At 33.7% G+C, this 24,792-nt stretch overlaps 1 protein-coding gene across 3 annotated transcripts in view; it reads right to left on the bottom strand.

The window, feature by feature from the left end:
- Positions 1-24,792, bottom strand: part of GNPDA2 (glucosamine-6-phosphate deaminase 2) — a 34,882-nt gene that overhangs the window by 9,412 nt on the left and 678 nt on the right. Inside the window, exons 2-7 of one of the 3 annotated variants that reach the window (XM_024245923.3) lie at positions 20,925-21,086; positions 17,170-17,271; positions 15,970-16,152; positions 9,821-10,005; positions 6,610-6,784; positions 968-1,955 (exon numbers count right to left, since the gene is read on the bottom strand). In XM_024245923.3, coding sequence (XP_024101691.1) covers positions 1,894-1,955; positions 6,610-6,784; positions 9,821-10,005; positions 15,970-16,152; positions 17,170-17,271; positions 20,925-21,048 — 831 coding nt within the window. In that variant the 5' untranslated portion in view covers positions 21,049-21,086 and the 3' untranslated portion in view covers positions 968-1,893. Of the gene's footprint in view, positions 1-967; positions 1,956-6,609; positions 6,785-9,820; positions 10,006-15,969; positions 16,153-17,169; positions 17,272-20,924; positions 21,087-24,792 lie in introns of those variants that run through there. The other 2 variants (XM_054553866.2, XM_024245924.3) reach the window with 2 other exon arrangements.

Below are 24,792 nucleotides of genomic sequence, written 5' to 3' on the forward strand. Positions count from 1 at the left end.
TGTGTGCTTTATAAGTGTATTCCTCAGAGGACTTAATATTACTAAGATTTTAGCAAACACTGAAATATGTTTAAACACTGTCAATATTAAAATAGCACCGTTTATTGAACTTCATATGTGACAACCACTGTGCTGAGCTATGTATGCTTCCCTCATTCTATGTAAAAATTTTGGGGAAGAAGCTGAGACTTTATTTCCCAAAGTCACCATTGTTGACAGAGCTGGGATTCAATGGTTGGTTTCTTCAAAAAGCTAAGTTTTTTTGCCTAACAAACAGCAGCTTAGCTCCTCAGTTTAGGGAATGAAAGCAGGAACGAAAATGGCCAGAGTTTTTGCTCCTCAGCTTGTGGAGGAGCTTGAGTACATGAACCTCAACTAAGCCCCTAACATCAAGGGCAGGAAAATGGAAAGGAGAATTTTTAGACCTTTAAAGCACGGAAATAACTGGTGAATCATGTAGCACAACAGGTACCTTTAGCTTTTTCACTGTGATGCTGTATGACTTTCTAAGGTAGTCAGCATAGTTTGTAGTAAATGATTCTTATTACTGGAAGTGTAAGTGGAATGTTACCCCCTAGTTATTTAAAAAACATTTATAAGGCTATTAAAATATCTGGAATTAAAATAAAGCAGCATAATTTACCCCATCCCCCACTTTTAACCATAAAACCCTATTACCAATTTATTTCATTAATTTATTTGCTATTTTAATATTTTAAGAAACTACATTTTAATCACATAGACAAGCAGATAAGGCTTCTTCTACCAGGTGGGCTTATGAAATGCAAAATAAGCAAAAGGAGCATTTTTTTGCTCCCCACAGAGGCAGAGACATCTTTTAACCTAACTCTCCTAATGCATGATGGTAACAAACCCAAAATAAATGCAGGTTCACATGTACTATAATTGTTGGGAGTCGAATGCATGTATTCTTCAGGTTCACTTCTGGAAATAAAATTTAGATAACTTATTTATTACACGCTTTATTTGAGTTAAAGATAGAAAACAATATACTTTTATGTAAATTGCTATGGCAATGTAGTTTACAGTAATTCCTTTTATATATACTTCGTATTATTCTTTTAGACATTTTATAAGGAATAAAGCTAATCGTATATTAAGTTTAACAATAATCAGAAAATATTCTCCAAAAGAATTTCCTGAAGTGGATTGCTAGGTATAAAGCTCATAATTGTCAAGATACTTATATTAGGGACATGAACCCAAGTCGTTAAATAAAAATAAGATATTTGTAAAAAAGTGCTATAGAAGAAGGTGCACAAAAAACATGCACTTACACATACTTTCCAAAAGGATGTAAACTGTACTTTTAGGCACTGTCATCTCTTCAAATTTCCTTTACCAACGATATATAGCACAATTTTTGATGTCTAGATGGTGCTGTAGGAAGATGACTAAGGCAACCACGTGCAGAAAAGCATGTGTGTGATGCACAGAAAATATAAAGATTGCATTCCAAAAGTGAAGGTCTGCAATGATAGTTTGTTATCTGAAAGGTTTGGAGTGTCTTGTCATTAAAAAATGAAATATATGCCACTGGAGTCGTATCACAAATGGTGCCTGATGTGTACACTCTACCTTTAAAATGACTTTTTAAACAGGCAGACATTTCTATGCTGTTTTATAGGTGGCTATGTGACTTCAGTACTTTATAATAAATAGCCAGTCAATCTTGAGAGCCAGCTACTTCTCTTAAACCCAAGTACAAGATACAAATATTCAAAATATGGAATGTTGAACATAGAGACTCGAATGAAAAAATGACAGTCTTCAAAATTCCCCATGTTTTGTCATATTGCATAGCTGAAAATTCATCTACTACTTAGTAAAAAGTGCTCTGTTCATTCAAGCAGAATTTTGCTCCAGTCTCCTTCAATTTCCATCTTTCATACTGAATAGTGGATCCACAAGTTTATTGTGCACATGCATTAGACCTTAAAGAAAAAAAGCACAGTTCTAGTTGTTTTTGTTAATTTCGAACTATCTCATTTACTTTAGACAACAAAGTATTTTTTATAAGACACAGTAAGCCTGTTTAGTTCCCATCTTGATATAGTCAAGTTTATTGAAAAAGTACAAATAGAAATGTTTCAGAATGTCTTAAGTTTTATCTACCTAGCAAATACCAATTTATAATTATGTAACAGTGCAGATCTAGAATGTGTACAGGTACTTTGGGAGTAACCAGAAGAGCATTTCTTGTCTTCAAAGAGATTCAGCATGACAAATTTGAACACTGACTTAGATAATATGTTTTAATTATATCTAAAAGTCTATGTTGATCTTGAGCCTCTGGCAGTTCCTCTACTAGACTCCAGCCAGGGGCTCAGAACTGCTGTCTCACTCTTAATACATTACCCTATCCATTCATCTGGCAAATTATTTTCCAATAGTTTGGCATGTGTATTTATGACAAAGGTTGATTACAAATTCTACACTGAGGGAGGGTTACTAAAACAATACAGAAAACAACCTGTATTAAATCATTTAATTCAGAATAGAAATTTAGATTTTTAAATCAGGTAGATTATAACTTTCATTTTGTAATTGGTACATATACTTGCAGACTGTTGTTAGCTATGGAAGCTGCTTGGGAAATAGCTGATCTTCCAGTTACTCCTGTTTTAATGCCTCAGTACTATATTTCTTTGGGGAGAAAAAAGTTCTAAAAAGACTGTCTTTGACCCAGTTAATGAACCAGAGATTTTATATTTTGGAGGGTAAAGAAATGAGTTAAATTTTCCCGGTATTGAGAACATGGGAGGGTGGGGAAAGGCACTTAATGCGGTTTTGCAGGAAATGGGATTACTGGATTGGAGAGAGAGGTTGCTTGTTAGTAAACAGATGTTCCTTGTCAGAAAGGCTGCAAAAAGGACTCTAAAATCCCAACTTTGAGAAAGACCCACTTTTAAGGGACAAGCAAAGAGTACTGGGAAGTGTTTGTGTAGCAGGAGAAATTCTAACCATAAGAATCGGACTCTAAAGGAGGGAAGGGGGAAGCATTCCATTCACTAGTGCTGCAACTGAAAGTAAGAGAATGCTTCTCAACAGCCTACTTGAAGGTCACCTGAAACTTCACGTCCAGTAGGAGAGGGGACAACAAAGATACGGGTAATATCAGCTGTATGATTTAGAAGATGCAACATTTTCCAGAGTATCACTTTGTAGAGGATCATTTTTCTACTTAAATAGTATTCATCTGTCATTTGCTAACAACTTTAAGGAAAGAATACACAGAGCTTTAAAATACATGCAACTTAAAATACCAGTAAAAATATTAAAAATTCAACTCCTTTATAAAATTTTTTTCCTTACTATACATTGGATATATCTTTTATACATCAAATAGGACTGCTTCCAAACTAGAAATAATTGTTTTGAAAATTCTACTAATTGCTTTTTAGATATTAAGTCAAATATTTACTGTGACTTTAGGTAAAAACTGACAACTTTCTACATATGAATTTTATATAAATAAATAATTGCTACTTAAGTCAAACAAATAATTCTGATAAAAATGCACCAGACTTCCTGAAACGTTACCAGAAGGGTAAATGTCACAGATTCTAACCCATGTCTATACAAAGTAACTTTTATGGTTTTGACTCAAAATGAACTCATTCTACCTTTGTCAAACTACTGAGGTGAAGCCTAAATACAAAGTAAGAGAAAATTTACTCATGATGATGATGTCATGAAAATATACTAAAAATCAAAGATAAAGCTGTTCTATTTAAAAAGCAAAAATGAAAAGCGAGAATGAATAAAACAAATCCCCAGGTAGTAAACTTGTTGTCTTGTGATTAACTTCTATCTTTCAAAAGGTACATACTGTTATATAGGTATATATTGAAATAAACTTGCATTTACTGACAATTTTTATTGTTTTGGTTCTAGTTAACCTAGATCTTATCTAGGCACTAAATAAAACCCTTTAAGATTCTGGTCGGCACTTTTTAGTGATGACAGAAGAAAGGGTAGTGATGTGAATGGAATTTGAAGAGTTATGGATGACAATTATAGGAATTTACATCCTCCAGTATTTTGATATACTAGTAACTCAATGGAGGTATGAAAAGTATACAAACTACATTTGAAATATGTTTATTTAAGAATATTCAATTTCTCTACCCTTTACTAAAATACTGTAAAATGAGGCCCATATGTAGCCTAGAATATCTAAATTCTGTCTTCATATTGAAGGAGGTATCCTAACAGAGGCTGATACCCTGAAACCTCTTCAGAAATACAGCTCCAAAGTGGAAAATACTGTGTCCTCTTGATGCAGTGCAGCTATCCTCTCATGAATGGTCTGTTTCAAAATTTTTCGGAAGAGCTTACAATTAGATAGATGAACTAAAAGAACTAAATACATATAAACATCTACCACCCTTCTATTTTAAATTATCTAACATATGTCTATATACCTTTTATGGAAGCAGTGATTATGATATGGGAAAAAGGCAGATGGAAATATGGTTTTGATGTAGATGGTATCATACCTAGAGTTTATTCTGGGAGGCAGTATAACAGAATAGACAAAAGCCTACATACTCCAGAGATCAGCCTGATTTTGATTTCTATTACCCAGCTCTGCCCAAATATGTGCTGTATGACTTTGGGTAAGTAGCTTAATGTCTCTGTTAAGCCTATTAATTTAAAAATGGGACTATGAATACCCATTTCATAACATTTTTGTGATAAGTAAATCAATAAGTAAAATGCATTTAGAATAGTGCCTGGTCATAGAGATATTGGCTATTATTAAATATCTTATTAAATATTCACCAATATATAAAAATCTGATAAAAACCAAATTGTGACAAAATTAGATTAATACAGGGATTTATCTGGGACTTAATGAGGACTAGAAAATGGCCATGTTAAATGAATCTCCTTAAAACTGGAATTAAAATTTGTGGATCGTGACGATTCCTTGTAGTCAAGGAATCTATTATTTGGGATGAAATCTGAAGGATTACATGGGAAAATAGAGTTAAAACTCCATCAAATGCTCTGTTTTATTCACAAATCAGAAGTTTTTCAGTTTTTCAATTTTTCAGTTTAATCTGATATATTTGTGGCTTGGTAAATTAGTAATTTAAATGGTAAAAATATAAATGACTAGAAATAATCTTTAAGTGTTAAACAATAAGGAAATGTTTAAATAAATTACCATTTATGTGCTTAACTGTCCATTAAAATGCTTCCAAATATTTACTAAAACAGGAAAATGCTCATGAAACCTAAGTACAAATACAAAACTACATACAAAGCATGATCAGCATTTTGTTTAAAAATAGACTATTTTCAATGCTTGCCAAATGTCAGTTATTTGTATAACACCTTTAAGATATTTGCCATATTCACACATATACATGAAATATGAGTTGGTTTTCTTAGCATTGAATTAAAAATTTCAGATTATATACTTTATTTCTGAATATGAGATGCTATAGATTGTAAGACACATCATTTTATATACCACTGAGAAAAAAATGCTACCCAGTAAACTATGATCTGACACCAGTTTTAAGACACAGTCCAACATCAGCAAGATCAATGTGTATTAGAGCCAAATATGGTAGCTTTTTTGGACCTTGTCTTAAGCAATAATATCCAAAAAATATAGCTTTGATTTATTCAATGTATTTTCCAATAGGCATTAAAATAAATACCTAGTTACTAGAGTAAAAAAGATTAAAAGGTATAATCATGTAGCAAAAGTAGCATACATACTACATACTTAGTCACTGACCTATCTATATGATCAACTATGTAACTTTTAATATCAGCTATGTAAATACAGGTGCTTTATGAAAATCACCTGTTTGTACAGTTTGCTTACATATGTGTAATATGTGGAGCTGACTCTTAAATCAGAGAATGGGTTCTACATTGGGTATAGGCAAAATGTCCCTTGAAATCTCTTAAAACCATTACATCAAGCATATGTGTTTTGTATTACACAGCCTGGTACAGTAAGGTTTCTGACTTACTGAACTAGACTACAGGAAAAAGCAAAAAGGAAAATCAACATGAAGTCTGGGCAATCAAACTCCTGCTTACTTGCAGAGTTTATTCCATACTATTTTAACATTTAGACATTATAACTTTAATATACGGGAATAAATTGGCTTAAAATTGTAAAGATTAAATTAGATAGTGGGAGATCTCTATTATCCACTGATTAGGTTCTGAATTTAGGTTAGAGGGGAGTGAGGAAGAGGGATTGAGGTGGGACTAGTAAACATGAAAAGAAATCCAGAATGGACAAAGATACATTTTCTTTTGGGTTATTTGGTCTTGTATATTCAATATGAAAGCAAATTATTAAACCTTGGATTTCAAGAAAAATTGTTTACTGAAAATAGAGACTGAAGAGATTCTCTTCATGAAAGAAAAAATAGGTACTACTTTGAAGATACTATTATCTGAGATGAGAACTTTCCATTCCTTGAAAGAACCAGCTGTGTGTTGCCACTTTTCAGTAGGTCACCGTGTGGGATTTAACTCCACAGTCACAGTAAGTTTTAATTGTCATCCACAACAGATTATCTCAGTGGACCTTTGAAATTCAGTGCTCACCTTTAAAGTATTTCACAGTTTTAACTCTTAATTCTAAAGTAGCATCTTCATCGCATACAAAAATAGTCCGGGGATGCTGCTGGAAAGCGGAAACAGTCCACATGTGATTGACTCCTTCTTCTATTGCTTTGTACAGGGCAAATGCCTTGTGTGCCCCTGTTATAAGGATCATTACCTGAAAAATTATGAACATCAATTGTTAAAACTTGTTCCAAATGAGTAAGAAGCTCTATTTTTTTTAAACGAGAACTTCAGCACCAATATTTTTTCTGAGAGTAAGAAAAATACATAGCTCCACATAATAGTTCAAGGTATTTATTTCTACTTTTTAAGGTTAACAAGCACAAAATGTTGCTTCTAGTTTAACAAAGCAACACAATATCTTGTTACGGGGTATTAATACAAACACTATGATACCTGTAATTTTTAACAGAGTAAATGATGATGTGTAAAAGAAACGTGGGACAATGAAGAAAAAGAAACAAAAGGACTGTCTTGCAAAAGCAGAGTTACAAATCTATAAATAATTTATACAATCTAGAATGATACACCAAGTTGCTGTAGTCTAGATAAGCAAAAGATATTATGTCAGAAAAGCAAAGACTCTAAAACAACAGGTAATTTGAAGAGTTATCAACAAAAGCCTGAAGAGCATTTCACTGAACATGTGCTATTCAAAGTTGACTCAGAATAAAAACTGGATTTAAAGAAGGATTAGGGATCTACTTAAACATAGGAACTGTCTTATAAGCACATAGGAACTGTCTTATAATCACATATGACTGATATTACCCTTATAAGCTACAGAAAATCCAAGCTCTTGGTCCCCAGTCCCTAAATGCCAATGAAATAATGCAATGACATGTTGCAAATGTGAATGTATATGTGTCAGAATCTTTTCTTTATCATGTTTAAGCTGGAAATTGATCCCATTTAACACCTCATCTACACACATATTTTTGCAATATAATCTTTAAACATTTTTTCCTCATTACAATTGTTTTAAAAAACAATGTTAAAATTGCTGTAGTTCTAAAATATTTATAACAAATTTTGTATTACATATTTTATAACTAGACCTAAAATGGGAGGAAATACTCTGCACTCTCCTTGAATTACATCAACTTCTCAAAACACCATCATGAGAGAAATACTATTCTTACTCATATTTTAAAGATAAGGAAACTGAGGCATATTCTGTAACTTGCCCAATGTTTTGGTAAGATACAAACAAGTAGTTTTTTTCTACAGTGCATATTCTTAGCGATTAACAATTACATTACATTGCCTCTTGTAAAAGTTCTAACAATTAGACAATATGAGCTAAGACTCTTTTCATTATTGATGCACACTCTATAAAAAGGTAATGGGACAGGTGGCAAGAAATCTCAACATCAAGTATATATACTGAGAAAAAAAAGGCAACCAAACTTTTATTGGTGAGAAAAGGTAAGTACATACCTGGCATTAACATTATGAAGGGAATGGAGAGAAAGGAGGCTGCTGGAAGCTTAGTATAGGATGAAGAATTCATTATTGGTGTTTATCTATGGCTAAGGCATAGATAAAACAAATTGGTCTTTAAATAGACTTGATCTGATATGTGATTAGTTATATCATACCTGTTCTACTCTCAAGGAGATTATTTCTCATATCATGGGAAAGGACAAACTATATGGAATAATTTGTTGTTTGTTCAAACTGCAGAATCCCTAAATTTAAAGAAGCAAGCTAGATGTGGATACCAGGTGATTCTTATGTACACTAATGTTTGAGAACCAGTGCTCAGGCAGATGTTGCACTGATACAGCTTTTTGCTACTTAAGTGTAGCAATAACACTATTTTAAAAGGTTATGAAAGCTCATTTTAAAGAATAATCAACATTTAATCATCTCATAGACTGATACAAATGATTTATGAAAATCTATAAGCTCATATTAAATCCTCCACATCCCTTCTTGGTTGGAATTTTTAAGTCGAATGTAATTTTTAATAAATGAGGAAATTAGCCTGGGCAACACAGTGAGACCTTGTCACTTCCAAAAAAAACAAAACAAAACAAAAAAAACTGAAAAACTGAAAAATCAGCCAGGTATGGTGGTGTGTGCCTGAAGTCCCAGCTACTTAGGAGGCTGGGGTGGGAAGATCTCTTGAGCCCAGGAGGTTGAGGCTGCAGTAAGCTGTAATCACACACTGCACTCCTGTCTGGGCAAAAAAAGACCCAAAGAAAAAACTCAATATTTGAGTAATTGTTTGTTCTAAAAATCAGCATAAAAACTGTATTAAAACTTACATCTTGTTAAATGTAATAAATCTATTACATAACTCAGTTTCACATTTTAGAAATAAGATTGCTCTAAAATCCTTTTTTCAACTTATTGACTATGAAATTTCAGTCCTTGAAAGGTCTTTTTTCATATACATATGATTTCTAGGTTTCTCATATATTTTGATGGGCAGTTCTATTAGTATGTTCAAGTTTAAATATAATTATATCAAGATAAGTTACTTTTTCATCATACCTTGTCTATATTTTTTTCCTCTGAACCTGTCCCATCTGGCTACCAGAAAGGAACAGAGTTCTGGGTTTCCATGTAATTTAACCACATATAACCATGAACTGACTACAATTTGTTCTGTATTCTCAAGGAAGAAAATGACAGTCCAATTTAAAAAAACTTAAAAATTACACAGAGTCTGCTGTTCAGAGCTCTTCCATGCTTAAATATACCAAATGTAAAACAGTTGCAGCCCTAGCTGAGTTCCTTTTCTGCTGGAAACCAACAGGGCTCTATCATCCTACATAACATACAGTCAAAAAGCATTTAAATCATCCTGTGAGCTCCAAAAAAGATGTAGTGTAACTAGCATTGCATCACTGTCCCAACGGTCCTGTCATGAGACACTTTCAATAAAAAACAAATCATGTGATCAGTAAGATTTTAGGACCTCAAACTGGAGCAGGAATAAGCAAGTGAAGTAGTACCTCAAAAGTGGTGGTGCTTAATTCTTAGTTTACAGCTCCAAAAGACTTAATTGATCCCTAAACATGTCAATGAGACTGACAAAAGTTGGTTACTGAAAACTAGAAAACAATTTATACTGCAAATAGAATGCAATCAAAATATCACTTATTCAGCATCATAACCCCTCCAAAATATTAATATATTAACATCAAAAGAAAAACAGCAAAGAACATTTAATGCTTACTTCTCTAGCATCCATCACTGTCCCCACACCAACAGTTAGAGCCATAGTTGGCACTTTTGTTAAATCTCCATCAAAATATTTGGCATTTGCCAAGATAGTATCCATTGCTAGAGTCTTTAATCTTGTCCTTGATACTAAACTGGATCCAGGCTCATTGAAAGCGATATGACCATCTGGACCAATTCCTTTCAAAAGAAATATACATACATATACACATGAAGTAAATAGGTTTCACAAAGTTCAATGTGCGTTAAAGAACAAAAAAAAATCACTTACCTTGTTTTATTTTATACTTGAATTCCTATTACTGCATTAAAATATTTGTTTCTTTATTGATTCAACAAACGTTTCCATGTTTTCTACATGTTTAGCAATGAGCTGGCATGATTCTAATAGTAAAATTAAGTATCACCTTATATTAATATAACATTTGATAATTTATAAAGCCCTTTCACATGCATCATCACAACAGATTATCAAATATTATTTAATAATCTTATGAGATGGTCAGATTAGCCACATCTATTTCCCTCATTTCCTCCACCTTTTTTAAACACAAAAGGAAATTTTGATGCTCAAGAAAAATAAGTGACTTGTTCAACGTCACAGCTGGGTAAATACTGAGACAGGACTCGGATCCGTCTTCTGATTCCTAACTTGGACATCTTTATAGTCACACTTTAATTTACTTGGTTGTAGTCCAGATAGGGCAATTAACTAGTAGACCTTTCTGTAGGAGAGTTTCCTCACTTATAAAAATGTGTGGATTGGACAAGATAATGTCTAGGGCAACAGTTTTTTTTTTTCAAACTTCTGACTGTAACCCTTGTAAGAAATAACATTTGATATTGCAATCTAGTATATATAGATATACACATATACAACACAAACATAAAATATAATTAAGATTTCCATGAAATCATACTTACCCTTACTAGGAACCATACAAGCTGTTTTCTATGACATTGCATTTCATTAACAAACGGAAAATGTTGCATGTGACTGGCTATATTGATTTTATGATATAATAATGGGTGACAACCAGTTTTAAAAACACTACTTTAAAGAGACCTAGTGCCAACTCTAATATTCTAGGATTACCTCTAAAATATAGACAGGAATATGACATTCTTATTTGAAGGAAATGGAAGGTAATGCTTTTCACAAACTTAAGAATCTTTCCATGACATAAATAAATCGAGTTTTATTTATAAGTACCCTAGTAGCTAGTCACATTTCTGGTAACCTCAGCCAAAAAATAAATCCACCAATTCCTTGAGTCGTTAAAATATCTTTTACATTTACATTCTGCATATTTACTTTAATGATATCTCTATTTTACTGACACTTAGCACACAAGTTTAACAAAATTTTCCCAAGCCACAACAAGATAAAATATGACAAAGAGTAACCCAATTTTGAAAAATGAAGAAATGAATACTCTATTGAAGCAAGTACAGAATGCCAAAGTACAACAATTTATGAATTTTAATATGGAGACATGAGGCCAGACCTACATATGGTTAATATGCATTGACTATTTCTACTATTAAGTATGTATCTGCTTATAAATATATATTAATTATAGACATTAAATTCTCTAGATTTGTAAAAGTGTTCTGTTTCTCCTCTTAGGTATGCATGTCCCTAACATTTATATTTCTCTATATGTGTGTAAAGAGGGAAGGATGGGATCAGGAAAATACAAGCTTCAGGAAAAAATATGAAGTCTGCTAAGATCTACTACTAGTGACCTCACTGATGATTTGGGCCTCATAGAAGTGTACAGCTCAGCTGAAATTATGAGCAAAGGTTAATAACAGAGATGGGTCAAGATATTTGCTTGTTGGCTATGAATAACTGAGGTTCCTGATATAAAATTATTTTTTTAAATGTGGCTAATTCTTATTCAGCCTTTAAGTCTAAATTAAGATATCAGCACCTCTATGAAACATCTCTAAAACTCATTGTCTGGAGTAAATGTCACTCCTGTGTTCCTACAGTTCTAAGGGTAGAATGTACATGTACTCTTCATGAAAGTAAGGGCTTTATCTTCATTACTATATTCTTAGCATTTAGAACAACAAGTGACACACAGGACGCACTTATTAAATAATGGCTGGATAAGTGAATGTATGGTTGCTATTCTTTGGTCAGCTCGGTATAGTTTATTCCACCTCCCACCTTGTTCTCTTCTGCCTTGCTCCCCTCACCAGAGGGGCTGGAACAATTTTAATTTCCTATATCCCTCTTAGGTAAAGTGACTGTGGTCTAGACATAAGCACTTGTCTCAGGCTGAGCCAATCAGAATCTCTGTCTGAATCTGAATCTTGACCAGGGATACAGTAAGGAAGACGACATGGTGAACTGAAGCACTGGATGACAGCACTGCAGGGAGAAGATTGATGAGTTTCTACTTCTGAGATCTGAGGTTCTCTGGTTGTTTTTCCAAAGATTTGGTTGTTTTAACTTTTCCTTCAGTTTGTGAGTTACCCTAGAATCATTCCAGTTAATTTACTTTTGATCCCATTAGTTATTTCCTTTTTCTACCAAAGCAAAGAATCCAAGCATGCAACCAAATCAGAAGGTTAACATTTTCCCCACTGTCTTCTTTTATTTTTACTTTTTAAAAACACTATTAGGCCAGGCACAGTGGCTCACACCTGTAATCCTAGCACTTTGGGAGGCCAAGGCAGGTGGATCACCAGAGGTCAGGAGTTCGAGACCAGCCTGGCCAACGTGGCAAAACCCCATCTCCACTAAAGATACAAGAATTAGCCGGGCATGGCGGCAAGTACCTGTAGTCCCAGCTACTCGGGAGGCTGAGGCAGGAGGATCGCTTGAACCTGGGAGATGGAGGTTGCAGTGAGCCAAGATCAAGCCACTGTACTCCAGCCCGGGCAACAGAGCGAGACTCTGTCTCAACAACAACAACAAAAAACTCAAGACACTACTGCCTTAAGATATTTTAAAAGTTTATATATTTAGATTTTATTGTAAAACTAGATTTTTAAAATTATTTATTTATTCATTTTGAGACGGAGTTTCACTCTTGTTGCCCAGGCTGGAGTGCAATGGCACGCTATCAGCTCATCACAACCTCCGCCTCCCAGGTTCAAGTGATTCTCCCGCCTCAGCCTCCCGAGTAGCTGGGATTACAGGCATGCGCCACCACGCCCAGCTAATTTTGTATTTTTTTTAGTAAAGACGGGGTTTCTCCATGTTGGTCAGGCTGGTGTCGAACTCCCAACCTCAGGTGATCTGCCCACCTCAGCCTCCCAAAGTGCTGGGATTATAGGTGTGAGCCACCGGATCCCAGCCCTAGATTTTATTTTTAAAAATCCGTGTTTGTGTATCTTATTGCTGGGGTTAAGTCAGGAATTGCATGATACACCTTTTACCCTTTCTCTCAACACGTTTTCCATCAGAGGAAGAATTAGAAATTTGAGTATGTATCTCCTCCTTTTTCTTTCCCTCTTCCCTCTAGGAAAGGGACCTCTGCTCTAATTCCCTGGAATGAGCAATAGCAGATTAACATTTCTGAGCTCTTCTCATTCTACTGTTTCCAATTCAAAGAGCAGGAGTGAAAAACCCCATTCTGGCTTCAAGCCCAAACTGCAATCTCTATTTCAACTTTACCTTTAATAAAGCTGATATTTTGATCCCATTTGGCACAGTTCTTAGAGTTTTTATTAACCAAACCCTGGAACAAAAGAAGGGTAGTTGTAAGACCCAGATGCCAATCCTCATCTAAAAATCCAATGATGATAAACCTAGATCAACAAATGAGATTCTTTCATGAATACATATCCAATAATAGGGCATCCCAAATAAGGAAAAGTTCAAAGAAAATGCAATAATCCTTCTCTCTCTGTGCACAGTTATGTCCTTTAGATGGTACATATAAAATGTCAGGCATTGGATCATCCATGACTACACTGAAGATGTTAATGTAAGAGGCACAGGAACTCTCTTAAAATATATTTGGGAGCGAGGAAGAGCAGGGAAACAACTACAGGAAGCTTAAGACAAATTGGTTAAAAAATCAAGTCAAATTCTTTTTAGTGGTGTCAGTGATAAACATAAATAATTATAACTTATGCAACATCTATTTCAAAAGGAGAACTGAGGTGGTTCATACTGAAGAAACATAACCCCCTCCCAAAAAAAATTAGCTAAAAAGAAGTACGAAATGATTTAAAGTTATAAGGAAAGAGGAAAGTTCTACCAGACATCTTGGATAAGAGTTACAGGCTTAAACATTATTTTATGCTATGAATGCTTTCTGGAAGGCAGGCAAAGGAATAAAATCAAGTGTTCTTATCAGTGTTATTCCCCATAGTAAAATCTATTTCCTATCTTTGAGTCTACAAGAGATTTGTCACATGCATACTTATGTATGGTCAATAAATTAACGGGGGAAAGAAAGTCTACAAATGAAGATACTTTCAAGCAGCCACTTTTAATAATGAACCTCAAACAACTAAGAGCCTTTTTTTGCATTATAGTAAATGAGTGAAAACATTTTTTGATATAAGCAGTTGAAGTATGTTGTACTCCAGTAATTCTACTAGATTTTGGTGTGGAGCTTAGAAAATCTAAAGATTAGATGGTCTATGCACCCCTCAGACACTCTCAAATATCTACTGTCTAGCCTGAATATTGGAAGGTATAAATGGTTAATTATCTCAAAATTGAGTCATACGTACAAAGCAGGAGTATGCAAATGTTCTCTAGGATTACTGAAGTAATATTAGTCAATTTTATTGAAAACAGATAACCTTCTAATTTGAAAAGCAATAGTCTAACTTGGTTTCTTGGTCCAATAAACAACCATTCTATCAAGAAAGTAAATGTTATTGACTCTGCTAGGTAGAAGTAAAAACTGTCTTAAAGAGAAAATTTCAGTCTCGCTGGATGTCCCTAGAGGGAATTCGGTAAAAATCCCAAGGAATTCAGTAATTCTAAGGGACAATTATTTCAGCATTTACAGTTGAGAGAGAAAGAGAAGACTGAAGTAGCACTTACGGAGTACCAACTATATACCAAGCACTGTGTAAGGCATTTTATACATGTTACAACATGATTAATTCTCATAAATTTTGGAATGTTTAATATTAATCCTCTTTTACAAATGATGTACTTATACTGAACTTCAATAAACTTTCCAAGGTCATACAGATACTAAGTGGCTAAAACAGGATACAATTTTACATCTGACTTTAAAACCAAACTTCCCCCAGCGATAATCAACTATCTCAACCATACTTGGCCACTTCAAGTATAAATTAACCTCAGGACAGCTCTATTGAAGATCAAATTCATGTAATTTTGATCAGTGTTCTATTAAGTTAATAATAAGTTATATACAGATAATTTACAGCATTAGTATTTTTAGTTGAATATTAAAGAATCTGGCAAAAAAATCTGATTTTAGTTTAGTTGATGTACTATTATAGCAATTAGCTAGCTGTCTGCGATAGTTTATACTGATAATAGAAAACCATGTTGTCATTACAAAGGAAAAAACTTCCTATTTTTAACTGTAGATTATGTATACACACACACATATATAAATTACAAGTGGAATTTGATAAATTAGACATTAATTTTGGAATTTATTATGACAATTATACAGCTTAACTCATATTAACTTAAGGCTGGTAAGTAAAAAGTTTTACATCATTCTTAACTGATTACTCAGTAAGATGAAACAATTAAAGTAATCTACTAAAATCCACCTGTTCCTCATGCAAACGTTTAAACTCTGTAATTTGATAAGTAGGCTGGCTAGAGTTTTAAAGAAATAGTAAAGAGAAGCTATCATTTAGGTAAAGAAACATATTACTCATTTTGAAAGATGTAGTAAACTGTCAACTTTAAAGAGGTAATTATCAGAGTTTAACGGGGATTGGGATCTACCTCTCAAGGCATAAGGTAAACGATTCCAGCTGTCAATTTGAAGATTAAGACAGGAATTTTAAGATTATTTTCTGAAGAAAATGAAAACAGGAATCAGTAGCAGAATAAATGGGTATTACGGACAGCCACAGGTGCTCTTTACATTACACAATGGGAAGATTTCTTTCTTAAATTTAAAAATCCCTAATTCAAACACTAACAGTTAATGACAAAAGGTTTTTACATACCTCCAACAAAAAGATCTATTCCTCCAGCTTCCTTTATTTTCTTTTCAAAAGCATCACATTCTGCTTGTAAATCTGCAGCATTCCCGTCAAGGATATGTGCATTATTAGGATCTATATCGATATGCTTAAAAAAGTTATTCCACATATAAGAATGGTAGCTTTCAGGATGATTTCTCGGAAGTCCTAAAGATGAAGTTAATAAAAATATAAGTATTCCTGAAATAAATCTAAAGTTTATTTTTCTTTTTAAATCATAAGTGCTATTTAATATATCTAACTTCTCTATACCATATTCAATTTAAAAGCATTTTTATGTGGAATATATGATTATATTCCCAGTATTAATCACCTTAAATGTATGCATTAATTGATAAAACATCTATGGAACACTATTGTCTCATTTTGTAGGTGAACAATTGAAACATAAGAATCTTTCCCAAAGGTCCCATAGTTCACAAAGGAGTTAGGATTCAAACACAGACAGTCTAGCTCATGTGCACTTAGTAACTATACTCTTCTCAAACACAAAATTTTAACCAATGAAACTGACTTACATGTTAAGCTCAAAATAAATTAATTAGCCATTCAAGTGAAATGATAGCCATGTTCCTCCTCTATTCATCCTGTATGTATGCAGATTATGTGGGATCACAACACTTCTTTGGCTATTATTTATGCTACCATTAAATACACATTTCTATATTTAAATTTTAACACAGAGTTTCTATGCATCATAGATTTCAGGTCGGCAAGTTAACAATAAATTATAAAAGCTCCAGGGCTACCAATATAGCTTTTTATTTGAAAAAATACTTAATTAATTACTTTTACATAAACATTACTTAGTTTATCCTGACAACACTGGTTTTAACTCTGCCTTAAGAAAAAAAGAGAATGAGAAATATGAGTAGACTGGCTTAAAGTTACATCACTGTTGAGTGGCAGAGCCCAGGATGAATGCAGAGCTTCTGATTTCTAGTCCTTCATGCCTTCCACTATTCTGTGCTACTATCACAAAAATACAGGTTTTTAAATAAACTCCCAATCTCATCTCAAAGCAGTACATTTTGGAAATATATTCATACATTAATATTATATTCAAAACATAAATTCAAATATACTAGTATTCTAAAACTACATTCATTTTATTCCAAATATAACATATCCAAATAATAGTCAATATATTTAAGTATAGCTTACCTACATATTCATCCATATTAAAGGTCTTCACATATTTAAAAGAAAGGTGTCCATTCTTATGATATTCTATTAGTTTTTTATAGCATCCTAAAGGTGTACTCCCTAAAAGACATAAAAATTCCATTTTCTAACATGACTTAATAATCTATTAAATAAACTTTTTATTAACTTTACCTGTTTTTCTTACTTAATAATATTCTGTAGTTCTGATTTATTAGGCAATTATTAACTTAAATACATAATCAACTAACAAGTACTTTGAAATTTTGGTAAACTAGAATTTGCTGAATAAAGCTGGAAATCTGTCAATAAAAATTAAAGTTTGGAAAATTATCCTTGAGTTGTTGGGTACTAGGATATACTATTACAAATTCTAAGATTAGAAGCTTCTAGAGTATATAACTGAATTTTTAAAAATCTCCCCTTCTGAAAAAAAAAACCTTGAGTTCTTGCACAAACGATACATAAATAGGTCAAGTGTTGACCATTTACTGAAATCAAAAGGGAAAACAGGGCTAAATTTAAATATTGCCCCTATTTTCAAAATAGAATCTCAAACTGGCAAACATTGAGTAGGAACTTTAGCCTTACAGCTTTCTAAATGGAGACCCTGTTTCTCATCTTTTGATAACTTCAGCATGCATCAGCTAAAATGTGTAAGGTGAGAAAAAGAAGTTATTTTTGCTTAAGATAGAACTTATAGGAAAGAGGATATTTCATCTGAGTTCTTGATTCTATTGTTTTATAAAATTATAGTTTGATATGTGAAAAGATGGTGCTTCATGATATGACAAAATAAAAATAAATATATTTAGCCACTCGAGGATGGCCTTCATCTTTGTTCTAAATTTGTTACTTTTTTTTCATTTTAACTTCAAACTGAAAGGCCAGATTGATTGCATTCTTATAACAAGTTATCTGGCCATCCCAATCCTAGTTGGAGTACTGATTCCTAGTTAACCCACCATCACAAAACAGAACAGTGCAACACAAAAGGCTGCACAAAAAATTCCAACCCAAGTATTATATAGAAATCTGATAAAACTAAACAGTCTCTGACAAAAACAAATACAAAGGAAATTCAAGAATAGTAAAGACTGCCTCTTGTTTGAGATGACAGAATAGACAAGGCTATAAATAAATACCACACAGCAGAAGAAAAAAAGATTTTCTAAAAGCTAAGCACATATGTTGTTTTAAACTACAATTATTAATTTAAAAATTATATAGTTAAATTTTACGTTTCTCAACAACTATAGCCCACTAACATGAAACCTGTCTAAAAGATGGATAAATACGCTTTCCCTCTTCCTTTCCGGAAGGATAAGTGAATCTCTTCTCTCTTTTAGTGTCAAGAGACGAGTTACAGGATTCTCTCAATTTAAGGATATATGAATAAAAAGGTGAGCTGTCACAACAGAGGTGACAAATTCATTTTCTATTTTGTAATCAATGTGGCCAAAAAAAAAGACTGAAGAAAAAAAAGAACTGGTTAAAGAAACTTAATTTTTATATTTGCTTTGCAATAGTCATTACTAACACAATTTAGCAAGTACCTACTATGATTTATATAAAACAAATATTAAGACATTTTCTTTAAGAACTCACAATATAGGGATAAGCAAGTACAAAATAACCATAACACATGAAAAACATTATAAATAATCTAAAAGAAGTCTGAGTATTGCAGAACATCAAATAAAAAAGACTACAATCTTGTGAGTTGGAAGAACAATAAAAGAAAATGGCATTTAAATTCAGTCTTGATTAAGGGATACACTTTCAACAAAGAGGAAACTAACTCAGAGCAGAGAAAAGATGGAGCGGGAGGTTCAACGATGACATCTGTCTACCATGTGACTAGATGCTGTGCTAATGTTTTTATATATTACCTCACATAAAGCTTACAACCTTGAGAAACTGGCATTATCTTTCCCATTTTGAAGACAGAATAACTGGGTCAAAATATTAAAGAATTTGCCAAATGTCATATGGCTGTGAAACCAGGGATTCCAATCTAGGTCTGGTGCCAGAGTTCATATAGATTCCATTAAATAACATGCTAGGAATATGAGTGAAAGCAAAGCAAAGCAGCCAGCAAGTTCAAGCCTATTCTTGAACTGCAAGCAGTCAAATCTGCCTAGCCCAGTTCTGTGTAAGGAAATGGTGGGAATAAGTTTTGGGAAGCAGATGAGGTTCACAGCATGCAGGCCTTTAAATGTCAAGCTCATTATATTTACGTGAGTAAATATAAAATTGAACAGATATTGCCCAGAAATTGCGCTTGATAGGGAGATAATTACAATGCAGCCTGGTACTAACAATTACCGACATGTATGTTCAAGTCTCAGAAGCAGTGGGGGAAGAGGACATAATTAACTTTGTCAATGGTCAATGAAGGAGAGTAATGGAAAATTTCAACAAGGTTTTCCAGAGATACTCCCTTGGCAGGTATATTACTAGCAGTTATACTACCCCAAATAAAGCAAAAGTTGTAGATCTAAATACACAAAAAGATGTTTAGCACTGCTGACATTTAAGACTAAGTCTTTCTGTCTCCACTCAAATTACTGTTTTTTCTGCATCATAATTAACACAACATCATTAACAGAGGTAGGCTGAGTGTAATGACGGGTAACAGTATAGAAACTATACAGAAACCACGTTTAACCCCAAGGGCTCACATATCAGAACTGAGGGTGCTGGGGGTGTAGTACTGGTGTGTCCAGTGAAAAAAAACCCCTTTTGCCATTCTTACCAAGATCTACTGCCCTGGACCAAAAGAGAAAAAGCAAAACAAAACAATCAACCTGAAGAGTACCATTCACGGAAATTATTCAAGTGGGAAAAAATTACAATTGTAGTTTTTATGTAATTAGCATGTATGAGGGGAGGAGCTGAAGAAAACAGTCTGTTTAAATAAAACACACAGGAACTATAAATTTATAGACTATTTACAGTATACAAGGGACTTATACATACACTATCTTAGCTGAATCTCAAAACAGCATCTTATTATCCTTATCTTTTTTATAGGTAAGGAAACCAAGGCTCAGGGGTATAGAACAAATGCCTTGTAGTCAATAAGGAGCAACTTTAGTTCCAGGTCTAATACTCTGTGAAAATCATGGGTCAAATAAAGTGCCATAAGATCAAATGACACCACCTGGTCGTTTTTTAAGAGAATGCTTAATGGAAAACTGAATTCAATAAAATATGTAATTACTGTGATGAATATATATTTTCCACTTGTAATACATCTATAATAGAAGAAACAAATAGTAAAAGGCTAATAAACATTACATAATATATAATTTATAACTTCTATATTAATAAGGATTTATAAGGCAGGTGAAGTTAAATTAAGAGGCAACAGTATATATCTTAGGTACCTCTTAATGATTAATAAGAAAGCCAATCAACTAAAAACTGGCATGAATGGTAAAAAGCAACACTCCAGAAAACAAAGGACTACTAGAAAAATGTACAAAAAATATGAACAACACTTAAGTTACAATATTTCCTATTGCATTTTGGAGTGACAGGTGAGACTAAATTTTGGCACAAGAACTAGTAACACATTGTAGATAGTAGATTTTATATATATGTATTTTTCTGGCCTTTTATACTATGATGTTCAATTAGTGACATGTCAATAAATGAATGGGGAAAGTATCTTAACAGAAACGCTTCAATTCCATCAGAATTAAATTTAGATAATATCAGAATATAAAATGGAAAAAGTAGTTAATTACCTGTTGGTAAACCCAGTGTAAAATATCTGTCCTGTCCAGGTTTGAACTGAATGATGCGATTACAGATGTATTTGGCTGCCCATTCACTAGCCAAGTCGTAGTTATCAAGAATTACAAGCCTCATTACGGTGACGCACAGCTTCCAGAACAAGAAGTTCAAACCTGAGAAAAGTCCATTGTAGAACACTTTACATAATAAACAGATAATTTAAATTCAGTAATTTTTTAAAAGATGTAAATAATAAATAGAGCACTGAAACAGAAGAATATACTGATGATTTTAAAAAGTACATTACTGAAGAAGGACATGCACATATACAATCTGAATTTTAAAAATAGTAATAGCTGTTCTCTTTTGAGCAGACACTGAGTTTAAGGCAGTGGGCTAGGTCATTTAGTATAGTTAGCCTTCTGTGGATTCCATATTCGAGGATTCAACCAACCAAGAAGTGAAAATATTCAGGGGAAAAAGATGTTTGCATCTGTATTAAACAGGTACAGACTATTTTTCTTTGTCATTATTCCCTAAACAATACAGTATAACAACTATTTACACAGTATTTACATTGTATTAGGTATTATAAGTAATCTAGAGATAAAGTATATGTGAGTATGTGTGCAGGTGATATGCAAGTACCATGTCATATAATATGAGGGACTTAAGCATCTGCGGATTTTGGTGTCTGAAGGGGGATCCTAGAATCAATCCCCAACAGATACCAACAGATACCAGGGACAAGTGTACATATTTTAATCCTTACAACCATCTTGTGAAGTAAAAAAAATGCCGAGTTATAGATGAGGAAATGGACTCACATAATTTGACTAAGGTCACACAGGTAGTAAGCAACAAGGTCAGAATTCAAATTATAACAATGGGATCACACTAGACATGTTATTTTTAATAAGAGAATTCAACAGAAGAAAAAGAAAACAAAGTGAACTAAATAAACTGCTGATCTCTGGAGGAGAAATTTCTTGACAAAAAGCAATTTTAGTTCCTCAAAAATTATTCTAAAATTAAGACAAATTATTATACGTATATTAAGAGATCAGTCACTTAAAAGCTACATAATTCCATTTTACACAACGTAGGTTGACTTATACCATGAAAGATGTGGAAATTAGCATTCTTACAGTAACTCACAGCTTCTGATATCTGTAAGACATATTGTTTTCCTTTTTTTAAAAAAAATGGTATAAATTTAAGGGGTACAAATGCAATTTTGTTACATGGATATATTATTTAGTGACTAGGTCTGGGGTTTTGGTGTATCTATCACCTGAATAATGTACTATGATCACTATGATCCCAGCAATTTCTCATCATCTACCCACTCCTACTCCCCAACCCTTCTGAGACTCTCAGTCTACTTTCCATCACCACGTGTACACATTATTTAACTCCCACTTATAAGTGAGAACATGTGGTATTTTTCTTTCTATTTGGGAGTTGTTTCACTTAAGATGATGGCCTTCAGTTACTGCAAAGGACATGATTTCATTTTCAATGGCTGAATTTCGCGGTGTATATATACCACATTTTCTTTATCCAATCATTCATGGATGGACACTCAGGTTGATTTCTTATCTTTGCTACTGTTGTTATCGGAAGGAAGGTCATGAGTGTGAGGTGTCCAGTTCCTTGGCATTTTGAACAAAGAATTGCACAAAAGGAACGAAACACAGGAATGAAGCAGCGAAAGCAGGGATACTGAAGCAAGAAAGCACTCCATGGGGTGGGAGTGGGCCCAAGCAAGCGGCTCAAGGGTCCGGTTACAAAGTTTTCTGGGTTTTAAGTACTCCTTTGGAGGTCCCTTATTGGTTACCCCTTATCTGCATGAAGGATTTGGTCCGTGGCTAATTAAAGGCTGAGGTGAATTGGCTCCCTATGCAGATGAAGGGATGGCCCATGCTTAGTCCACGGACAATCCAAGGCACTTTCCCCTCCCATCGGAGAGGTGGTGGAAGGCAGTCGATTGTAAAGAGAGTAGCCTTTGGTCCTTTGCTACTTGGGCATGGGGAGATGGGTTTTTTCCTTTTGGTTTAGCTTTAGGAAGTTTGCGTAAATTGGTTAACTGGCTTTAGGTTGCCTGCCCCCAGACGCAGGTGTTTTCTCTTTTAGGAAGTCAGCACAAATTGGCCTTAGATTTACTGCCCCCAGACCTTGGTGTTTTCCTTTGATTCAGCTGTAGGAAGTCAGCACGAATTGGCCTTAAGTTCCCTGCCTCCAGACCCTATTCTACTGCCTCACTGTGAATAGTGCTGAGATAAAAATGAGTGCAGGTATCTTTTTGATATAATGAATTATTTTCCTTTGGGTAGATATCCAGTAGTGAGATTGCCTGATCAAATGGTAGTTCTACTTTTAGTTCTTTGAGAAATCTTCATACTTTTTTCTATAGAAGTTGAACTGACATTACCACCAATAGTTTATAAACGTCCCCTTATAACATTTACTCAACATTTTGTAACAATTCCCATAATTCTTAGATTTTTAATTCTTAGTTTTATATTTAAATGGATCAGTCACCACTACCAAGCTTTTTATAACATGGTTTCAGCATTCCTGAGTTTTGTACCCACACACTTTACATAGAGTAATAAGTCAAATTTTCTAAATTAATGAGATTAAAAGGTCTTATTAAAATAAATGTATGGAATCTAAATGTCTTTAAGAAGGTAACAGTTTCGAAATCTGACACAACAACAAAAAATTATGGTCACCATGATCTAGAATTCTGGCCCGATAACAATTATTTATTTACAGAAAATAAATTACATAGTAAGTCATAAATTCAGTCCAACAAATGGACTCAGCCTCCACTTAAATATAATCCATAATCTAATGTCAAAAACAATTTTAGAGTTAAACCAAAGAATCAGAAACAATTATTGGCTGTAATGACCATCAAAAGATATATTTACTTCTAACAAGAATATATGGCCAACTGATTGTTAATAAAACGGAAAAAAAATAAGGTAAGGAGGACGAGAAGCATTAGAGCTTTCCAATGTCTTCTGCATCCTGGGCATGTTATTTTTCTCAGCTCAACACACGTTTGAAGACCTATTATATACTAAGCACTATGCTAGGTTCTGTAGACACAAAAATGATTAAGAACTCTATTGTCAAAGGGCTTAGAATCACTTGTCTCTGAGGTTGAAAGCATTATTCTCACTCTTCAGATACAGAAAACTGCAACTACGAGAAGTTTATTGCTGACGTTAAAAAGTGGCCCGGGGAGCTGGCTTTAAAACTAAGTGTAACTGACTCAAAGAGACATTAGCCAAAGATGTCTTACCGGCTGAGAATCACTTAGGATTCTAGCAAAAATATAGATTCTCAGGTCCCTCTCCCTAGACACAGTGTTTCAAAAGATCTGAAATGAAGTCCAAGGAATCTCTGCTTTTGCAGATTATCACAGGGGATATTCATAATCAGGTGAAATTTGTTAAGAACACCACACACCTCACTGAAACGAAGTTTAAGCAAGTCTTTCAGACCAAGGTACAGGCAACTTTTCTCTTAAACTCTCTGGAGGGCGCAGTCACCTCCAAAAGTCCCAAATGAATCCCTTCACCCAGAGGAAAGAAGAACTTCTTCACCACATTTATTTTTTTAAGATTTGACTTTTCCAGTTTTTGCCAATCCTCAGAGATCCAAACTACTGTGGCCTTATGCAATTCTCTGGCATCACGACAAGACAGCATCAAAAAACAACAGAGCACCACCCTTTCCCTCGTCTTCCTTCAGGTGCTGATTCATTTTGGATGTGCATCGCTAGGAAAAAGGGCTGCTGAATATAAATCGCAAAACTTCAATGCTGGATGACAACTTCTACACCCGTGAAGTTACACAGCTAGT

This window comes from Pongo abelii, chromosome 3 (assembly GCF_028885655.2).
Source record: "Pongo abelii isolate AG06213 chromosome 3, NHGRI_mPonAbe1-v2.0_pri, whole genome shotgun sequence".
NCBI lineage: Eukaryota > Metazoa > Chordata > Mammalia > Primates > Hominidae > Pongo > Pongo abelii.